The following is an 18,813-nucleotide window of genomic DNA, read 5'->3' as shown; positions in this document are numbered from 1 at the left end:
CAGGAATCAGGATTGTGTTATTAACTAGAAGTGATGTTGAATCATGAAGATCTAGTTTCAGTCTAATTAGGGCTAATTAATCAATGTTATTTTCTTCTTTGTTCAATTAATTAGTGTCGTTAACCAGTAACAAAAGCTTTATGTCAACCGAGGCAACAGTGATTATCTTCCTCTCAAGTAGTACTCTGCAAAATTGGCTATAAACGGTTAAATACTTGAATGTGATTACTTTCGTAGAAATCATTGTAAATTGTTTTGGCCAAGTTTTTATATTTTATCGATATGTATCAAAATGCCAAAAGTAGCTCTTGGAATCTTTATATTCTAGACTGATGGTCAAAGATTACACTATACTCTCCAAAACTAATTTTGAAACCTTTACTAGATCATAATGCCTAATTTTACAACAACAATTTTTATTGTAAAAAACGCCTATGTAAGATCTAGTCCTAAATCTTTTGATAAGATCATATATTGACGAATTTGTTAATTACAAGCCATAATACTATAACTAATTTGGTAAAACGACATTTCTGGTATAACTAAAATATATAATCAACATTCATAGAATTTGATATTTTCAGAGGCTAAATGATTTGGATTAACTTATTTTCCCTATCACAGAAGAGTTTAATTTGAGACGCTTATACCATAGCAGTGATGACAAAACTAACCTCCAAAACTTAAGAAACTGGACCATTAAGCGAATATCTCAGGCTTTACTGAAGACTTGCAACTCTCGGCTCCCAAACCAATCTCATAACTTCAACACCTGAAAAACAACCACAAAACTTGCTTGTAGCCATTCCAAGTGAGACAAAGCTCCCTAATCCATGTTCATTTAAGGTTCTCTTTTTATGGTCTTTGTTAGTTCACTTTACAGTACAAGGAAGATTTCGAGTAGGCTCAGAACAAGTGCGAAGTTTTTACCTCATCCTTTTGCAAAATCCGATCAGGACCGCCTTGTGTATAAATCCATCTCTTATATTTGCATACAGTTGCTAGCATGACAATTGCCAAAGTTCCAGATGGTTCAGCTCTGTACCAAAGGCCTGTTGCAAGACGTAAGTCACTCAACACCTTTAAGAAGACATTTTCTCGCAATTGAAGTCAAGACAAATACAAGTACATCCAAACATATCCCCAAAGGCATTTGATAACACAACAAAATAACAGGCGACTTAATGCAGAGCAAGTAGGTAAGTATTATGGAAGACTGATCTGACAAAACCCTCACACGTATACTTGATCTTCTGCTGATGCAAATAATGTAATTTCTTTGGTGAGTACTCTTACGAAAATATGTCAATCGACTTGATTAATTCCCTCAAAACAAGTCGACTGTGTCTTAAAGACAATTAAACATCAAATACAGATTCCCTCTCAATCACTGATACTTCTTTATCAACATCAAACTGTTATGTTCTTAAGCATACCTCATGCTGTTCATCATGAAACATGTGATGAGACTTAAGTGTCTAACTGGTTCCCCCCACCTTTGAACGTGCTTAACAGAACAAGCAAAAAGACCAAGAGACTATATACGCTGAGTAAAATAACCAATGACAAAGAGAGGCTACTCGTTTATCTTGACCGTATCTAGTGGTTAAGACAAAGTGCCATATATCAAAGCATCAAACTGTGGTACCAAAACCAAGAGATATATGTCAAAGAGCAAGCAAGAAGTATCTAACGCCACAAACCCAACTATGACAGAAAGGCAAAACCACTTTGAAGATATATGTATGATAACAACAGCTTCTTCAAAACCAAAAACTACAAATAAAGCTATCGAGCACAGCCTAAAAAGTAACACATATTCACGAAGCCCCACAACCACTTAAACAGGTATGTTCATGCCAATTGAACAAGACAGGCGTGTGAGGCATCCGCAAACACATGTTTAACAAAACAAATTAAGAATAGTGTTATTTTGAACAGATTATACGCCAAGCAATGAACATCATAAGCTAATATCAAGGTAATTCGAATCCTTTCTCACTTTTCCTCCTCTTATTTTCTATCTGCTAACATTCGAATATATACTTAAAGAAGAAACGAAAAGAAAATGGTTCTTCTGAGAGATCAAATGGAGAAAACACTTTATCAAGTGCTAACCATAATTATAAAGCAAAACCTCGTTATGTCACTAGCACATGGTTTGAGCTTAGAACATATATTTTCAGACAAACATATAGAAACCAGTACCTCACAAGTCTTCGACATGTTTCTTCAGATCAGCAATGCACAAGATATCAGTATGGAGATTCTTGTAAAATGGACAGACTGGATCACAATTTTTTAGAAATGGATGCTTCTTGTTCCTGCTAAAAATATGAGGCAGCGAGACATAACTTATCTCCAGAACAAAGAAATAAGCATTGGAGAAAGTAGTTATACCTACAATTGCAGCTAACATATATGTAGACCTAAAGAGACGTTACTCATTGAAAGAACAGGATACAGACTAAGCAATAGGTCTCTAGTCTAGGAACCAACAAGGGAGAAAACTCAGGCTTGCACTGAATATTCTTGCCACCTACGACTGCTCCACTAGTCAAGGACACTCTTAATAGTGTATTCATTAATCATTCTCAGAGACCAGCAAAGATTACAGAGCCCAAAAACTGAAAAAAAAAACTATGTTTGACTATGAAGATCAAATCATTCCAGTAAAAGCTTTGAGCAAATTGTGATTGGCATAATTACAGGAACTGAAGTACTAACCAATAAAAAAAGAACCTATACTGTTAAGAATATGATCCACAGATACATTTGTCAGGAAAAAAATACAATATACAGAATCCTGGCAAAAGCCTGCAGTAGTTTTTGTGCCTCTGGAAGTGGATATATCCGAAAAAGGCCTCCATGGAAGAGAAAGTAGTATAACTGTAACTGTTTGATGACAACACTGATAAAAGACTTGACTTTAGTATTTAGAAAACCAAACCTAGAGGATTAACCTTGTTAATGAGACACTAGCAGCTTCTTTTCCATTGATACTAACAGGAGCAGGCCAACAAAATTCTACCTTCACTTCAAGCTGGCCTCCAACAATTCACGGTAGGTATATCTGGCCGAGACGGTAGCATCTGGGGAGCAGTATGACCTTAAATTGGTAATTTAAAATGGTAGGGTAAGCACAAAGGTTTCTGACTGTATCTTTGAGAGTCTACAATCAGACGAATTGACTAATATAGTCTCACCTGGAATTGCAGGGACAGCTTGTAAGTTACTAGCAGCAGAAGGCTGATAGTTCATTGTCCCTGAAGGTGGACGTTCTGGAGGTGGCCGAAAGAAACCTGTAGAATTGCAAATAAGACCATCAATTTCAAGGAACTAAGCCATGGCATTAACATACAAGCTAGACAATCATAGTCAACAGAAGTATCACAATGATTACAACTCCACAAGCAATCATGCAAGTTAATAAACCTTAACAGGTAAAGGGTCTATTAGGATTTAAGCATCTACATACTGTCTGTGACTCTAGGAAGGCCTGGATGTGAATTTCTTCCATGTATCCAGGCACCATTCTGATTTTCTGCACTATGTCCACTTGAAGGAATCCGCCATGGTTCCTCATTTCTGTATCGCCGTGCATCATCACGTTGAGGTGGGAAAGGGTAAGGATGAGTGTAGGAATGCTGAGATTGTGATTGAATATGGCTTGGATACGAAAAATGACTGGACGGTGCTGAAGGCAACCTAACCATAGGTCTTTGGGACAGAGGGGTGCTCGGCTGAAACCGATGGTTCTGTGAAGAAGCTTCAGGATTGAAAAGTACATCGCTGTTCCCAAATTCTAGTTGTCTGGAGGAAGTAAATGATGAAGGCTCCCTGGAGCTGCACACTCCTGCTGGTGAAAAACTGGAGGACTGCTGCACAAAATATTCGGGTTTTCCAGCGCCCTCAACAAGACCTCCACGTGAAGAATTTCCAGGCCCCTGGACAATTTGATCACCCTGCACATGATGTCCAGGGGGTTTAAACAAAAATGATAAAAGATGCATATGTATAGTGAGGAATCATGAGTAAAATGAAACATAACAAATCAAAGAACTCACGGTGAAAATACTAGAGCGGTCTTGCTGCATAGATCCTGGGTATGTTTGATGCGATAAAGGATATGTTGGGGGAGGAAATCCTGGTTGAAATGGTATCTGATGATGGCTAGCTATGGAGAGTTGAGTTGTTAATGATTGTGAAGGCGGTGGAGGTGGAGGCGGCGGTGAAGGTGGAGGTGAAAGTGGTGGTGGAGGAGGCTGAGACGGAGGTGGTGGAAGAGGTGGGAACAGCGCTGCGGGAGGCGGTGGTGGCAGAGATGATGGCGGGAGAGGAGGGGATGGAGGTGGGGGAGAAGGTGGTAGAGGAGGGAGAGGGGGAGGTGATTCCTGAGGTAGCGGAGGAGAATCCTCTGGAAGAGGATTGAACTCGGTTGATTTTTCTGCAACAGGTTCCATAACATCCAGTGATTGCTCCTTTGTCTTATTCTCACAGAAAGAGGAAGGTGCTACATCTTTCCGCTGGCCTGATACATCTTCCATTTCAAGTTCATGATCGACATCCTCCAAAACTCGATGGCATTTATCACTCGAGGTATCATGTATTTCCAGGTCGTCTAAAGCACTGACACGTTCCCCCGCAGATGTGCTTTTTTCTTTTTGTGATGTTGGAAGATCGTCATCTTCTTCATCATCTTCAAAATTATGAGATGAAAAAAACCCTGGCAGCTGAAACGTTGCATTGCTGCAGAAAAAACGACAAACAAGTTAATAAACCCTCTACAGAATGGCAACAGACCTTGCCTGTTATTTTTTCATCAGCAACATATATAATCCGGAGAGTACACTACTAAGCAAGACAATCGTTTAGCATACCTGCCATACTCATCAACAAGCATCCCTTCCATTTCCCTGATAGGATCATCTACAGCACGCTCAGATCTAGAAGGACGTCGCAGGGAAAACCCACCAGTTGCATCATCACCAGAAGCTCTAATATCATCAATATAACGACGCAGAAGAGATTCAGGGAAAACTTTCCTTTCAAGCCACAACTTCAGGACCTAAAAAAACAAAGAGGTCACTGACTCCAGCCTACAAAACTGTAAGGATAACATAGAAACAAGCAAATAGTTTAAATACCTTCAGACATTTACGACGGTTATCACTAGCACCAGTCCCTGGAGGAGCAGCGGCACCTAAAAGACGTGGCAAAGCAGCTTGCACAGTAGGAACGTAAGAAGCACCAGCAATACCTACAAAATTCACAAGCACTGGAAATTATTTAATCTTTAATGATAATAAATATATTAGGTGTTCTCTTTGTATACAGTAAAAAACAATACAACAATGCTTGTGAATTTTTTACTTCCCTGAAATGCTAATAAATACGGTATTATTAGCATTTCAGGGAAGGAAGTGAAAATTTGAGAACAGGTATTGCATCTATCCAAGAGGAAAGCTCACCTTTTTGGCTGTGCGAATGCTGGGTGATAGAGTCGACGAGAAAGAACAAGTCCACTTTACGATGGAAGTGAGATTCACTTTCCAACTTTCGTATGAGAAGTTCCACCACCTAGATAAAAACACAAACAAATTTCCAATTAAAGCAACTATTGTCTGAACAATATTACGCACCAAATGCTGTAAATAATTTTGAGAAAGCAATTTACGTAGCAAGCTAAACATCCAAGAAGTAAAGCCAGAATAAGTGCAATTCTAAATTGATTTGATATGTGCAGCCTAACAATAAGTTTGTCGAAGCCTTAAGAAAAAACATAATGAAAAACCAACCAACCATCTTACCTCACTAGCAAGCCCATACTTGGCACAATCAATTGCTAGGCGAGTTGCACGTCCAATACTTTCCCTGGTTCTTGATAAGGTCTCTAACATGCCTTCAAAAGCATCCCGAGAAATAGCAGCCTCAGTGCTACAACTAAGTGAACCTCCAACTGACTTATGCCCTGAACTAAGTCTTCTCTCTTCATTATCATCAGTCTCAATCTGATTTCTTGATAAGGACTGATGCCCATGATTTGACGGAGAAGAACCTTGTTGATGATGACCTTGAACAACTAACGGCATTGAGATGGCAGCAGAAGCTGAAGCATTCTGAACCATAAATGGGCTATGGCTCCTCCCCTGTGTATCACTGATGCTCAAGAAACTAGGGTTCAAATTCCCAAAAATTGAATTTTGTGTATGTGCAAGTTTTCTTTTTGCCTGCGCAGCAGCAATTAGATCCTTCATAGATGCAGCCGAATCTGGGGTCTTTGCACTGGTAAATGTAGCACTCCCCTTTTCTCTATTGAGGTCAAGCCTGCAAGAAAAGAATAATTATAAGCAGTAGGCGACATACACACAAAAAGATGACAGATAGAATGTGACATACATAGCAGCAGACAAGTCCTCAGACATGTCTCTTGAACCAGAGTCATTCAAACGTGATGCAGCTTTTGAAACCACTGTTAGCCTCTCTCCAACTGAAGCTGATTTGTGTCTCTGATTTGCTGGCTGAGACTGAGAAGAGCTTATTTTGTCAGATCCCGCAACCGCCTCCTTACAAGAATCACTTTGAGGCTTCTTTGCCATCACAACACCAGAAACTTTCACCGATGATTTTACAACTTTATGCTGTCCTGCAACGTGCTTGTTAGTTAAAACCAGCTGAGGGGACATCTTCGGAGATTGCAAGATCTGTTTGACATCCTTTGGCGGCAATTCATTAATGGGTTTTACCACAGGTAAGCTATTAGTAGAATTCTCCGCATTGCTTGGTAATACACGTGATGCATCCTCACAATGTTTACGCAGAGGGAACTTTCTTACTTCAGTACTCTCTGTAGATCCAGCAGATATCTTAGCTTTTGTAGAAGTACTGTGACACACATTAGCCCTTTTAGGACCATCAGTCAAAACAGATGCTGCTTGGGGAACAATGGCTGGTTTTCCATGTAATGGGGTTTTTGGATCTTCATCATCATCTTCGTCGTAGATACAAACAGCCCTCCGTTTTTTCAGCGACTGTGCAGCTGGAGCCTTAACATTACGAACAGGAGAGGAACGGTCTTTCTGTTCCAGATGACCTTTCCCAGATTTATCACGAGACCCAGAAAAAGAAGGAGAGGTAGCATGCTCCATTGTCTGTCTCTGGCGCTTTGTATATGCAACTGCTTCTTTATCATATTGAAAATTTCCACCGCGAGCACCTAATCCTAAAACAATTTCACGCTTAATATCTGATACAGTCCCAGTAGAATCAGATCCATCATCAATTTCACACTTTACTTTATTGTCTGCACTTTCACATCGCGGCTTTTTAGCAGCACGTGAGCTTTCATCTACTCTTGGTGCAAGCTTACCTTGTTCACTTTCAAGCCTCCTTTTCTTTCCGGAAACCCCAACCTTGATGCCAGGTGAATTTTCATGCTTATCAGCAGACACTTTGGAGCTGGTTTTCTCTGTCAACAGACCTTTCGATTTTTTGGAATCAGAGTTACCACTGGCAGTTCGACCACCAGGCACATGTGAGTTATTGCTTTTGTCTCGATGAACTGTATCTTCACCTTTTCTATCAGAGCCACCTGCTTCCTTCTTAATTCTCTTACCGTTAGCCAGCTTCTTTTGGCCATTACCAAAATGTTCATTGCAAGCACTACCGTCAGTTCCTTTATCAAAATCTTCTTTCTTTATTTTAGGGTCAAATGAACTATGCTCCAGTGACTCGCTAACAGGGGATGTGGTTTTGACCTTTGATTCCAGAAATGAAGATGAATCTAGCTTCCTTATCTCAGCCTTTCTCTCCTCACCATTATTCTCATCTAATTTGGGGAAGCAAGGATCCACCCTAAAATTAAAGTTATCAGTTCTCTCAGACTCAATGACAATATGATCTGTTCCATCCACTATCTCAGCCTTTGTCAAACCAGGTTCAGTAGCATCCAGAGAATCCTCATCGCCCAAAGCATTTGACTTGTGATTCTGCAACCCTTCAAATGCAGTGCAGATTTGCTCTACAGCTTGTGCAAAGTACTTGACAGTTTTACCTTGACATCTTGCTAATAGTTTGCTCTTTGCCTCACTAGTGAAGGCTTGGATATCAGGTGGCGCAACAAAAGCTCTGCAGTAAAGGAAGATAACTTTGTCAATGATCAGTTTGTAAAAGACAAAATCAACTCCAAAGATATTGTCAGCCAAAAAGAAAAACACTTGGTAACATGTTGAAACACCTGATAACCGAGGTCTACTACTTAATTCCTAGCAACATGATATACTGACTAAAGTTCATATACCTTTCTGGATGAGAAGGTACCAGAATCAAAGAATAAAAGAGAATAGCTTACATTTCCTCTGTTCCAAAGAACTGAACAAAGTACTTCTTTGGGTCTGGCGCACGATCCCAATCTTCAGGCCGGCTGATCTGAAACTCAAAACCAAATTACTTCACAAGAGAGACTAACTAAAGAGAATTGTATTAGAGAGATTCGGAAGCTCATTATTTATCGAGATGAATAACATGTGTGTTTCATAATTCAACCATGGAATCTGACCGAGTAACTAGATAGATGAGTTAACTGACTTTCAAACCAACTTAATCATGAAGCCTAGTATCTCAACAAAAAGAAACAGAACACACTAGAGCTCAATTCGACGAAGTTAATGTGTATTCTAGAATTCGTAACGATAAAAACAGAAGACCCAACAAGTTAAAGATGATGACTATGGACTTAAGGACTATATGAGAATTCAATTAGAGAAGAAGCAAAAAAAACAAGAATCTGTGTAAGAAAAATTAAAACCCAATAGAGGAATCATAATGATAACGCACCTTGGCAGGCCAAGCAGGGAAGCCTTTGACTTTGGCGAGAACCAGATCACCGAGAACCAACTGCCCTTTGGCTTTGGCCTTGCTCGCTCCTCTTTTACGCCCAGGAGCCATAGGCGAGACCTCTATAAACCCTAATTTTGAACGCGAAATTGGAACACCCAACAGAATTACGTATTCCAATCCAACCCAGACACCCAATTAGAAGAATTCTCCGATTCCTCCTATCCGAAGATTATTCCACCGGAAGAAGCTCGCTGATTAAGGTAGTAGCGGAGACAGCTACGGATCACGAAACGAGAAACAGCGACGTAGCCGAGAGAAAGAGAGAGCGAGATTGATCCAGACAGAGAGAGATGAGGCGGTCGCGAGAGAGAGACGATGGGGTTAGGGCTGAAAGAAGGTGAAAACTTTCCAAGGAGTTTTTGTGAGAAGTTTGGTTTACTGTTGTCGGCGTTTTTTCCCCTTTCAATTTCCTTTTTCACCAAGGAGAGATCGAAATCGAAAAAGGTTTTTCCTTATTTTCCAATTTACCTTATTTTGTAGTTTAATCTCACTACTCCTAAGTCTCAACCAAATATATTATTAAGTCATTGGGTCATTTATGTCCTCTTTTCTTGTTTACACTTTCCTACACGTTTCCATTTATACTTTTAAAAAAAAGGAAAAAAAAATCATGTTTTCCATTTTTACACATTATAGAACCAACAAAATCATATAAACATGTAAACCATAGGATAAATTAACAATTCTGCTAGTATTTAAAAAACTTTTATTAGAGTGAGATTGTCCAAATATAATTCAGAGTAACAGAAGCAAACACTAGCAATTGAAGGCTCAGCTCAACACGACAAGACAACACCGTACAAGAATTTTCATAAAGATCTTAAGATTCTGTCCCTAATTCAAAGAGCATAATCAAAGACCAGTGTTAACACAAGAATATGATGTGTTCTAACTTCTTCTATATAAAAAGAGGCAAATCAGAATAGATGTGGCTTTGACTTGATGAGGTAAGCAAAAACATGAAACCGAAGAACATCGATCAAGAGCATAAGGAAACAGCAAACCCCATCTTCTAACATAAACTAACCAACTAGAACTGGGGTTTCTGAAACTAGACAATAATCTCATCATTTTAGACTTTCTAGTTAGTATAAAATGATGCATAAATCAAAGATTTGCAATGCATCAAACTGCACATAAAATTAAGACCCAAAGCCAAGCGTTAATCCAATATTCATTTTACTGAATCAGATATGAGACTGTAAACACTAAACATGCGAGGAAAAGATTTCAGAAATATAGTCATGATTGATTTATGAATGAATAAAAACAGTTTGAGAGATCATGCCCTCAGAGCATAACTTCATCCATAGAAAAAAGTAATCTAACAGGATCAAAGCAAAACTGGTAAGAGGAAAAGAAGAAAATTTATTACTTTGATTACCAGTTACTTCCTAACTTGAACTCTTATCTTTGCTTTCATTTCCAACTGCATCTTTCACCAACTCCAACGGTCTTTCATCAATCACTTCATCGATTATTCCAAACGCCTTAGCCTCTTCAGGAGTCATGAAATGATCCCTATCCATGTTATTCGCAACCACGTCAAGAGGTTGACCCGTGTGTTTGACATACAATTCATTTAACGCATCCCACACACGAACAATCTGTTTTGTATGAATCGTTATATCTTTAGCCTGTCCACTATATCCTCCTGAAGGCTGATGAATCATAACAGTTGCATTTGGAAGTGACCGCCTTTGCCCCTTGGCACCCGCTGCCAACAGAAGAGAAGCCATTGATGCAGCCTGACCCAAACAAATTGTGCTAATAGGAGAACGAATGTACTGCATAGTATCATAAATTGCAAGACCTGTATCAAAGACAAAGATTAAAGATGCGTCACAGACTCACAACAAACAATTTGAGACTCAGAAAGTGTTAACTCGTCACAAACCAGACACTCTTGAGACTGTGGACATTAAAACTAGTAGCAGGAATCAAGTTACAAATCCACAGAAGAACAAGTATCAACGAACAGTATCAAAGTTTCAACTATATCAAGTAATTGACAAAGCAGTGGCATATAGCGATCTGATTCCGAATCACACTAGTACGAATTTTGACGAAGCTAAAGATAGAAAATGGAAAGCGGAAGCGTACCGGCGGTGACATGGCCGCCAGGGGAATTGAGATACATATGGATCGGCTTCGAAGGATTCTCAGACTCGAGGTAAAGAAGCTGAGCGACGACGACGTGAGATGTGTCGTCATTAATGGGACCGTTGATGCAGATAATACGCTCCTTGAGCAAACGAGAGAAGATGTCGTAAGCTCTCTCTCCTCGCGATGAGTGCTCAATAACCATCGGAATCAGACTGTAGCTTCTTCTACCAGTGGCGATGCTTGTCGCCATCGACGATGGGGTTGATGATAGCATCTTGGCGCCGGAAACGAGACCCCTCATCATCGGAATCTAGGGTTGTTCTCGGAAGAGTGAAATTGCTCGAGAAATGAAAACTCGTCTTGAGCTTAGGGATTTCAGATTTATTAAAGAGTTACTCTCTTTTTTATTCTTTTTTTAATTGTTTATTGGAGTGGAAAATTAGTTAGACAACAAAATTTTGTTTTTTGTATTTTTTGATTATTTTGCAAACTACTTAACCAATAAATACTTTGAAACTTTGAATACAGTATTCTGATATTCGATTATTCATCTAACGTACAAATTAAATTCAACAAAACCTTAATGCCTAATTTTGACTCTCAATGTCACAACCTATTTTGCCTTATTGTTTTGAATGAATGAAATGCAGCAATACACTTTTTACTTTCTATTTACTCCTCAATCTATTATAAAAGCCATTGACTTCTTGCTTTTGGATTACAAAAACCAAAAGTGGACAGTCGATAACGAGACCGACGGAACCTAAGTACCTAACTAACCTTAGTCCACAGCCTTTTTGTTTCTCCGACCAGTTAATGGCTTAGGCAATCCGTCAAAAATAGAACTAGCCATGGCTACTTGTGTGAGTAACTCAGGTTTCAGGGTCCACTTTGAGGTTGGCCATAGCGATGAACCGTTGCTGTTACAGTTTGGTTCTTGTAGACTAGATGCGCTAACAGATTTCCTCACGCTTGAGAAGCTGTCTCCCACAGGAGCATCCATCAAATTGATTGGTATGGAATTGAGATGTCTGGTTTCTGCTGATAAGTTAGCTCTGCTTGATGCTTTGGATCTCAGTGCTAAATTTTTTCCAGCTATTGCAGAAAACGCGCCACTGCTGCTTCTGTTCTCTTCCTTCAACAGCAATTCTGGAGCTCGTGAACTAAAATCGGCTTCAGATTTTTGGCGTCTTCTCATTGGCTTATCAGTAGAGTTCACTTCTCCTCCTCCTGCTTTTGAAGGGTTGGGTGATTGGTTAACCTCGGCGATAACTGCATCTACCAAGCTTCTTGATTTTCTGTGGTGGGATAAGGGAGTACTGGTGGCGGGGAAGGGAGTGAGATACTGATCATTGTCTTGGAGTTGAGAAGCTTCGTTCTTGTAGACTGCCATCCCAAAACCTTCAGAAGCTCTTCTGTTTTTTGGTTTCAGTCCATAATAACCTTGCAAGGAGTTCATGGCTGGAGAAATCTTCTTTTCTGAATGGTTCAACCTCAAAGACTGGAAGGAGTCAAATACGTCCTGGTGGTTGCCATTGCTAGCTGAGGATGAAGCTTGCTCGGACCAATCCTCTCTGCAAAAAGATTTCATATGTCAGTCATGGGGATAGGATCACTTTGATATGTGGATGCCCTTTAATGCAAATCAGTATACTACCATCATGATCATTCAAGGCTCTACTTAACTGTCTCAATTCTCGACATCTTTACTCGTCCCCTTACCTACGTCCTCATTCTTATATCAATGTGAAAAAAATTCTAGGACGTAGGTTGTATGCACTAACCAAGAAACTTAAGGTTCATAGCCCATTAGGCACAAACTATTGCGCATAGAAACTTTCGAGTTTTGGCTGTGCAGGAAACCAGAATTTGAAACGTCAAAACTGCTCTTTTACAAGGACCTGTTGTACCCACTTGGTTTTCTATCATGTCTCCCTTAAGCATTTTCCAGCATAAACAACTCTCACTAAGCATTTTCCATCTTATGTAAACTTCTTTCTATAACCTGGTCTATGTTTCTTTGAATGAACTTGGGAAATGCACAGTAGCACAACTCAAGTAACATATGAATAAATCCATCACTGAAGATAAAAATCAAAGTAACAGACTACAGCCTTGTCATCTAAGAAGAGAGGATAAAGAGGCTTAAAAGTACCCATGATTTAGAGAGCCATTAGATAAGCATGGGGAAGGAGGATGTCTTCCAGGTAATGGTATTCGGAGAGACTCAAGAGCAAACATCTGAAGATCAGTTACAAGCCCATTCAGCTTCGTGATATCTGCAACCTGAAATAGCACTTTCTAAGAACACAAGGAAAAAAAACTAATCCAGCATCCAAAGCATATACACTCATATATTATAATACATACCTCAACGCCATACTTAATGGCAATGCCGGCGAGAGTATCGAACTTGGAGACCCGGTGTTCGATATAACCAGCGCATGTAGAAGCCGAAGACGGTGGAGACGAGGTTGGTGGCGTGATACGAAGGATTTTCGAAACAGAACATGATCTTGAAGGACTCCTTTCATGGAAACCTTGAGATCGATCTACGAATCCATAACCACGGAATTTTCTATTGCTAAATTCGAAACTCCCATTGAAACCAGAAATTCGCCTTCCTCGTTCCGTCAACATTGTTGGAACTAACCTATTTCTGAAACTAGATCTGATCAAAAATTCTCGGATTCCGGTAAAATAGAAGAGGAAAAGGGGAAAAAGCGAAAACGAGAAACGAGGGAGAGACGTTGAGAGATTGAACAAGAGAGGTGAAAACTCGTGGAGTGAAATGGAAGGAAATTTTCTCGTAGATTCAATGTGAACTTTTTCTCGCCGGATTTACCGGGAAAAAAACGAACGAGAGATCTCTTCTCCGGTTCTCCCTCTCGTCGCCACCGGAAAACGACACACTATTATATATTTTTCTTTTTTCGAAGAATAGAATTAATTATTATTAATGTTCAAAACAAAAACCGCGTTACAGCTTATCCATAACGAAAGCAAAAAAGAAAAATGATCAGATGACAAAAAAGAAAAGAAAAAAAAGTTATTCAAAAATAAAATAAAAATAATATTAGCAAACTAAACCAGTTTAAGTTTCATTAGGTTCAATTAGGTTCAACTGCGGATAAAGTGCAGTGCAGTTCAAATAATAACAAAAACATATATATGCAAAAACATTCGTTACTATTTGAACCGCACCGCATTGTTCGGTTCAGTCACCGTTCCACGGACAACAACCCACCGCATACCAAATTTATTTATATGTAGTAATTGACAATTTTTAAATAGTAAATAAAAAGCGGTCTAATCCACAAACGGATTTATCAATATATGTTTCTCTTATGAATTGACAATAAAGTGAGTAATAAAATCTCTGGCGAAGATTTCTTGTCATCTTTCTTGGTTGCCTACACAATGAAATTTCTTGGCTGAAAATAGGTTATAAACATACATAGATGAGATCAAATCCAACTCCAACTAACAGTGAGAAACAAAGCTTTTCAGAAGAAACACAAAATTATATATATTTTGTGAAGGGAATGTATACAATAGTGTAATGTAGTATTAAAACGCAGTTAAAGGCTTTACAGAGAAGGATTGAAACATAACCATTTCAATTTAACCTCTTTTTTATTTTTAAATTCTTCAGCCAACATATCGGAGCAAGACTCCATCGTTGCCAAGCACAAATCCTTTCTTGTCATCCACAAATCTGCAACAAAAAACAGACAGGAATTGAGAACTGATTAGTTTGTTCGTTTATGCTAAAGTATTTGAGATTTGAGATGAGATGAGATGGGTGGGAACAATGATGGTTCCCAATGATGGTATTGAAGGAGTGTGTTTTGATGTTTGAGTTAGAGACTTACTTGACTGCGTATAGGTTAGCTGCGATATTATCAGCAGCTTTGTCACGGTTCCATGATTTGCCTCCATTTCTTGTTCTCAGTAGTATGCCACTGCCTCCTGCTGCCCATGCTTCTTCCTGCAATACCCAAAAAAAAAAAAAAATGGTGTAAAGATCGGAGCAGATTCAGAGTTTTGAGTGATCATCGTGGAAACTCATTTACCTCTGAGCGATATCCAACATCTAGAATGCCAAAGCCACGGCTTTGTACTGGAACTTCTTCAAACTCCTCTGTAATCTGAGCAATTATAACAGAGGAGATCAAAATCAGATGCAGTTGGAAGTTGAAACATTGGAAGAGAATTTAAATCACAAGGAAACAGTTTTTTTATTTTATTTTCCTTGTTATTAGTCCAGGGAATAGCAGATAACAAAAGAAAATTGTGTTTCTTAGTTCATGGCTAGATTTGGTTTCATCCTCTAAGTGGCAAAAGAACCCAGAAACTCGCAAGTAAATACCAAAACGAGAAGAAAAGGAAATTTTCAGAGAATAAAACTGCAAGAAGTGAGGAGAGTCTTGCTGCTGTACTTACCCCAGTACCTTTGCTAAGATAAAGTCCTCCACCACGAACAAGAAGCCAAAGACCACCATCAGCTCTCCATCCCATGTTCTGAATTCTTCTAGCAACAGCTCTATTGTGTGGTTGCCAGTAAGGCTGCAATATACCAATACTATGGTGAATGACAGTCTAAAGAGCACGCAAACCACACACAAGAACAAAGAGAGGGATTGGTAGTCCCTTGTAAGACACATAATACCGTTTACTTAGACAAAGTACTTTTTAATCAAAATCAAAATCAGCAATAAGACTGAGCCTAAGCAAGTGCTAAAACTTCACCTAGCTATGTCATAAAAAGGACTAAGAGTTCAAAAGCAAACCACAAGTATAAATGTATTTCTTCATAGCCTTAATTGAGTCTCACCTGCCCAGGCTCCCATGTCAGAAAGAAGTTACCACGGCTCGAAACAGCGACATATCTTCCATCAGGTGAACGATTAACAGCACTGAAAGTTCCCGTGTAGTAACTAGCACCACTGATTCCACTGGATACTGTTCTGCAAGACCATAGGAAATACTGAATTAAGGTCTACTCTTTGATCTCTATTGAATCTGGATGGAAAAGACAATGCCAATTCCCTAGTATAAACCAAAGAGAGGGTAACGAACCTGTTCAAGGTAGCTGAAACAGTTTCCTGAATAGCAGCTTTCCAGTTATATCCCCTGTTTGAAGTAACATAAATAGCACCTTCATCAGTAACCATCTCTGCACTCTTATCTTCTGTCGCTTTTATAAACACCTACAACAACATTTGTAACAAACACATTCTCATAAACAAAAACAACAACAATAGAAATCTCTGAAAACACCAGAAGAAACAAGATATAATACCATATCTCCAGGAAGCTGAGAACTTAGAGGAATCCTATCCCAATTCTCTCCAGCATCAGCAGTGTACAATAAAATCGCAGGTTTGCCAATAATCCATCCTTCTTTGCCTTTAAAGCTAATCGAATTGAATCTATAATTGAAATCTTCTTCTTCAGCTGAAGGAATCGAACGTGGATTCCAAGTGCTTCCACCATCTTTAGTCTCTAACAAAGTCTGTCTCGTTCCAAGTAAAAACCCTAATTGACATTTCAAGCAAGAATCAGTAAGTAAAACAATTTCGAACTTAAGAACGGAAAATTAAAGAAGAAGAAGAAGGAGTAATTACCTCGGCTAGGTTCGTCGGGGACGAAAGCAATGTCGAGAAGAACAACACCGGGATCGATTGGGAGAAACACTCTTTCCCATTCGGATAACTGTTCATCAGCTCTCGCTGGTCCAACAATGGAAGAAAGCGAGAGTGATACAGCTGCCGATTGGTACAGAAGCTCCCGCCGACTGAAAGATAAGGATGAAGAGGACGATGATGGTGATGGAGATGGAGGAGGAGAAGATGAGGCTTTAGGGATTAGGCGATGAGAAATGCGTTGAGAGAGGAATCGAGGAGAAACAGAGGGCTTGAAGAGAAGATAACCGTCGCAGAGTTGCAGAGACGCCATTGATGTGTGTAAATGTTCTTCGATCTCTCTCACTCTCTTCTCTTTCTCTCTCCCGCCTCGAGAATACATATCCTTTTGCTGTGGTTATCTAACGTCTACGTAGTGTACACGTGTCGTTTTATTATTGGTGTAATTGTTTCTAACAATCATATTTTAATTTACCTTTACTTCCAAGTTTTGAGTATATAAACTCAAATGTAATTATTTTCACGTTGATAGGGTTTTCTCTCTCTTCTCTCTCCTCATCTTTCAGAGAGTTTCAGCTTTTTTGGCCAGCAATGACTGGCTTTATCAGCAGTGTTTGGTCGGCTTCTACTCCGGCATCGCTGGCTTCCTTAGAAGCGTTGGCTGGCTCAGCTTCCGGCATCGACCGGCTACTTTTAGCGGTGGTGGCTGGCTTATCTCCCGAGAGCAAGATACCCTCTTTCTTGTTTCGTCGGGCTTTTCTCCGGCGTCTTTAGCCGGTTTTTTCTCCGGTTTTTTGACCGGATTTAGATTTGATTTGTTTTTTTTTTATCTTCTGCTTGTAGTTCAAAGATTGATGAACCCTAAGAGTTAAAAAGATGTTGATTGAAGAAGAAGAGGAAGAAAAAGAAAAAGAAGAAGAAGAAGATTTGCACTTCGTGGAGTCAAATTCTCGTCCAAGCTACAACTGAAATTTCGCCATTAATCTTTTGAGCGACGAGTGAGCTATGCCAATTAAACAAGTTTTCCGGTGTTTCGGCCGGAATTGAAGCTTCTGACGGCGACTCCCTTCTCTTCCAGTTCCTATGTGTCCTTCAAAATGTTTCCCACTGACACGTGTTTTCTATGCGGCGCACAACAATCATTTGTTCTCTTCCTTCAGTTTAGGGTTTATTCATTTGGGCTTTTGGGCTGTTTTTTTTTTTTTTCTTTGGGCTTGTTTATTTTAGTCTTTGTGAATTATTGGCCTGTTACTTTTGGCTCTATAATATCAATAAAACACACTTGTGACAAAAAAAAAAAAACTCAAATGTAATCATCTAAATTTACTAAAATATTTTCCTCCTTGATTTTCTTCCTTTCTCCCTGGTCATTCTCAAATTTTTAACTACTCAATCCTTTTGAGTCATACTTTCATCTTCATCATTTTCACTGTGATGAATCCATGTGACATTTTTTCCATTATCATACATAATCCAAAAGTCTCTCCTTTGCTAACATCTTTTTCTTTTAGCATTATATGCATCACTAAGAAAAGATAAGAAATAAAAGATTGAACGCTAAAGGTTCAGACATTCATCTTTGTCCGTAATTCATCTTGAATCGAGAAAGTAATAAGATGATTAAAATTAATCATTACAAAATTTGCACAATTCATAGTCTAGTAAATCTAAGTATGTCTACAAAGCTCTTATGAGTAGGAAGAACAAATCATACGAAGCAAGACTTGATATGACTCCAATGAACAGATTAAAAATCCAGAAAAATAGTTTGAAATAATTTACTTATTTATGATATGAAAAGGTTGCCAACTTAGTTTTAAATTATGAAAAGGAAATTCACAAAGGAATACAGTAAAACTTCTATAAATTAATAATGTCGGGAACGTGAAATTTTATTAATTTATAGAGATATTAATTTGTTGAATTATTAATTTATAGAGAGATTTGGTTAATTTGTAATTTTTTTTAACTTTCCTATATGAAAAGAAGTTTTATTTGTCATAACCAACATCTTTTTAGATACAAATACAAGTAAAAGAACATATTCTCTTTTTTTAAAAAAAGCACAACTTTTTTTTATACAGTAAACATATTAAAAATGAATATTTGATCAAAACTTAATATTATTTAAGAAAAACAAACAATACTAGAATCATATTTC

General features: G+C 38.7%; 5 protein-coding genes and 1 non-coding gene across 10 annotated transcripts; 1 reads left to right on the top strand and 5 right to left on the bottom strand.

Annotated features, from left to right (window-relative positions):
• Window positions 1-166: 166 nt before the first annotated feature.
• On the bottom strand, window positions 167-2,387 carry AT5G23155. 2 transcript variants are annotated; one of them, NR_143291.1, is made up of 4 exons: window positions 2,209-2,387; window positions 931-1,052; window positions 675-772; window positions 167-185 (listed from the first exon to the last, which is right to left on the bottom strand). It is a non-coding gene; the product is annotated as an other RNA (non-coding RNA). The 2 variants fall into 2 exon arrangements; NR_143292.1 differs by lacking the exon at window positions 167-185 and having other exon boundaries at window positions 538-772.
• HUA2 (Tudor/PWWP/MBT domain-containing protein) lies at window positions 2,128-9,376 on the bottom strand. Of its 3 annotated transcripts, NM_001343792.1 has the most exons (12): window positions 8,836-9,284; window positions 8,351-8,427; window positions 6,400-8,127; window positions 5,811-6,327; window positions 5,472-5,580; window positions 5,148-5,260; window positions 4,881-5,068; window positions 4,068-4,749; window positions 3,479-3,965; window positions 3,207-3,302; window positions 2,964-3,109; window positions 2,128-2,327 (listed from the first exon to the last, which is right to left on the bottom strand). In NM_001343792.1, exons 1-11 carry the CDS (start codon window positions 8,944-8,946, stop codon window positions 3,039-3,041), a joined length of 4,179 nt encoding a protein of 1,392 aa, NP_001330848.1. In that variant the 5' UTR covers window positions 8,947-9,284; the 3' UTR covers window positions 2,128-2,327; window positions 2,964-3,038. The 3 variants fall into 3 exon arrangements, with proteins under 3 accessions (NP_001330848.1, NP_197706.1, NP_001330849.1); NM_122221.3 differs by lacking the exon at window positions 2,128-2,327 and having other exon boundaries at window positions 2,425-3,109; NM_001343791.1 differs by lacking the exon at window positions 2,128-2,327 and having other exon boundaries at window positions 2,622-3,109; window positions 3,207-3,965; window positions 8,836-9,376.
• Window positions 9,377-9,571: 195 nt separating this feature from the next.
• On the bottom strand, window positions 9,572-11,446 carry NCLPP7 (nuclear-encoded CLP protease P7). The gene is made up of 2 exons (NM_122220.5): window positions 11,002-11,446; window positions 9,572-10,711 (listed from the first exon to the last, which is right to left on the bottom strand). Exons 1-2 carry the CDS (start codon window positions 11,306-11,308, stop codon window positions 10,293-10,295), a joined length of 726 nt encoding a protein of 241 aa, NP_568427.1. The 5' UTR covers window positions 11,309-11,446; the 3' UTR covers window positions 9,572-10,292.
• Window positions 11,447-11,498: 52 nt separating this feature from the next.
• On the bottom strand, window positions 11,499-13,947 carry AT5G23130 (Peptidoglycan-binding LysM domain-containing protein). The gene is made up of 3 exons (NM_122219.3): window positions 13,375-13,947; window positions 13,160-13,290; window positions 11,499-12,578 (listed from the first exon to the last, which is right to left on the bottom strand). The coding sequence occupies exons 1-3, from the start codon at window positions 13,642-13,644 to the stop codon at window positions 11,786-11,788; spliced, it is 1,194 nt and encodes a 397-aa protein (NP_197704.2). The 5' UTR covers window positions 13,645-13,947; the 3' UTR covers window positions 11,499-11,785.
• A 264-nt stretch (window positions 13,948-14,211) lies between these two features.
• Window positions 14,212-17,102, bottom strand: HCF136 (photosystem II stability/assembly factor, chloroplast (HCF136)). 2 transcript variants are annotated; one of them, NM_001343790.1, is made up of 8 exons: window positions 16,635-17,102; window positions 16,310-16,545; window positions 16,087-16,217; window positions 15,842-15,974; window positions 15,451-15,573; window positions 15,081-15,155; window positions 14,880-14,995; window positions 14,212-14,722 (listed from the first exon to the last, which is right to left on the bottom strand). In NM_001343790.1, exons 1-8 carry the CDS (start codon window positions 17,032-17,034, stop codon window positions 14,656-14,658), a joined length of 1,281 nt encoding a protein of 426 aa, NP_001332175.1. In that variant the 5' UTR covers window positions 17,035-17,102; the 3' UTR covers window positions 14,212-14,655. The 2 variants fall into 2 exon arrangements, with proteins under 2 accessions (NP_001332175.1, NP_197703.1); NM_122218.3 differs by having other exon boundaries at window positions 14,384-14,722; window positions 16,635-17,024.
• Window positions 17,103-17,495: 393 nt separating this feature from the next.
• On the top strand, window positions 17,496-17,524 carry AT5G23115 (uncharacterized protein; the record flags this gene model as incomplete). The annotated part of the gene is made up of 1 exon (NM_001349601.1): window positions 17,496-17,524. The coding sequence occupies exon 1, from the start codon at window positions 17,507-17,509 to the stop codon at window positions 17,522-17,524; it is 18 nt and encodes a 5-aa protein (NP_001336532.1). The 5' UTR covers window positions 17,496-17,506.
• Between the last annotated feature and the right edge of the window lie 1,289 nt (window positions 17,525-18,813).

Source organism: Arabidopsis thaliana, chromosome 5 (genome assembly GCF_000001735.4).
Source record: "Arabidopsis thaliana chromosome 5, partial sequence".
Classification (NCBI taxonomy): domain Eukaryota; kingdom Viridiplantae; phylum Streptophyta; class Magnoliopsida; order Brassicales; family Brassicaceae; genus Arabidopsis; species Arabidopsis thaliana.
Note: the sequence above shows the minus strand (reverse complement) of the source record. Positions and strands in the feature narration are given on the sequence as shown.

Coding starts and splice junctions, on each gene's coding strand:
- HCF136 (NM_001343790.1), bottom strand. CDS start 17,034: ATGTATTCTCGAGGCGGGAGAGAGAAAGAGAAGAGAGTGAGAGAGATC. Junction 15,975..16,086: donor GTTTCAGCTACCTTGAACAG/GTTCGTTACCCT, acceptor ATGGTCTTGCAG/AACAGTATCCAGTGGAATCA. Junction 15,574..15,841: donor TGACATGGGAGCCTGGGCAG/GTGAGACTCAAT, acceptor GGTATATTGCAG/CCTTACTGGCAACCACACAA.
- HUA2 (NM_001343792.1), bottom strand. CDS start 8,946: ATGGCTCCTGGGCGTAAAAGAGGAGCGAGCAAGGCCAAAGCCAAAGGG. Junction 8,128..8,350: donor TTCTTTGGAACAGAGGAAAT/GTAAGCTATTCT, acceptor CCTTTACTGCAG/AGCTTTTGTTGCGCCACCTG. Junction 3,303..3,478: donor CCTTCCTAGAGTCACAGACA/GTATGTAGATGC, acceptor GCAATTCTACAG/GTTTCTTTCGGCCACCTCCA.
- NCLPP7 (NM_122220.5), bottom strand. CDS start 11,308: ATGATGAGGGGTCTCGTTTCCGGCGCCAAGATGCTATCATCAACCCCA. Junction 10,712..11,001: donor TGGCGGCCATGTCACCGCCG/GTACGCTTCCGC, acceptor TCTTTGATACAG/GTCTTGCAATTTATGATACT.
- AT5G23130 (NM_122219.3), bottom strand. CDS start 13,644: ATGTTGACGGAACGAGGAAGGCGAATTTCTGGTTTCAATGGGAGTTTC. Junction 13,291..13,374: donor CCATTAAGTATGGCGTTGAG/GTATGTATTATA, acceptor GTGCTATTTCAG/GTTGCAGATATCACGAAGCT. Junction 12,579..13,159: donor AATGGCTCTCTAAATCATGG/GTACTTTTAAGC, acceptor ATCTTTTTGCAG/AGAGGATTGGTCCGAGCAAG.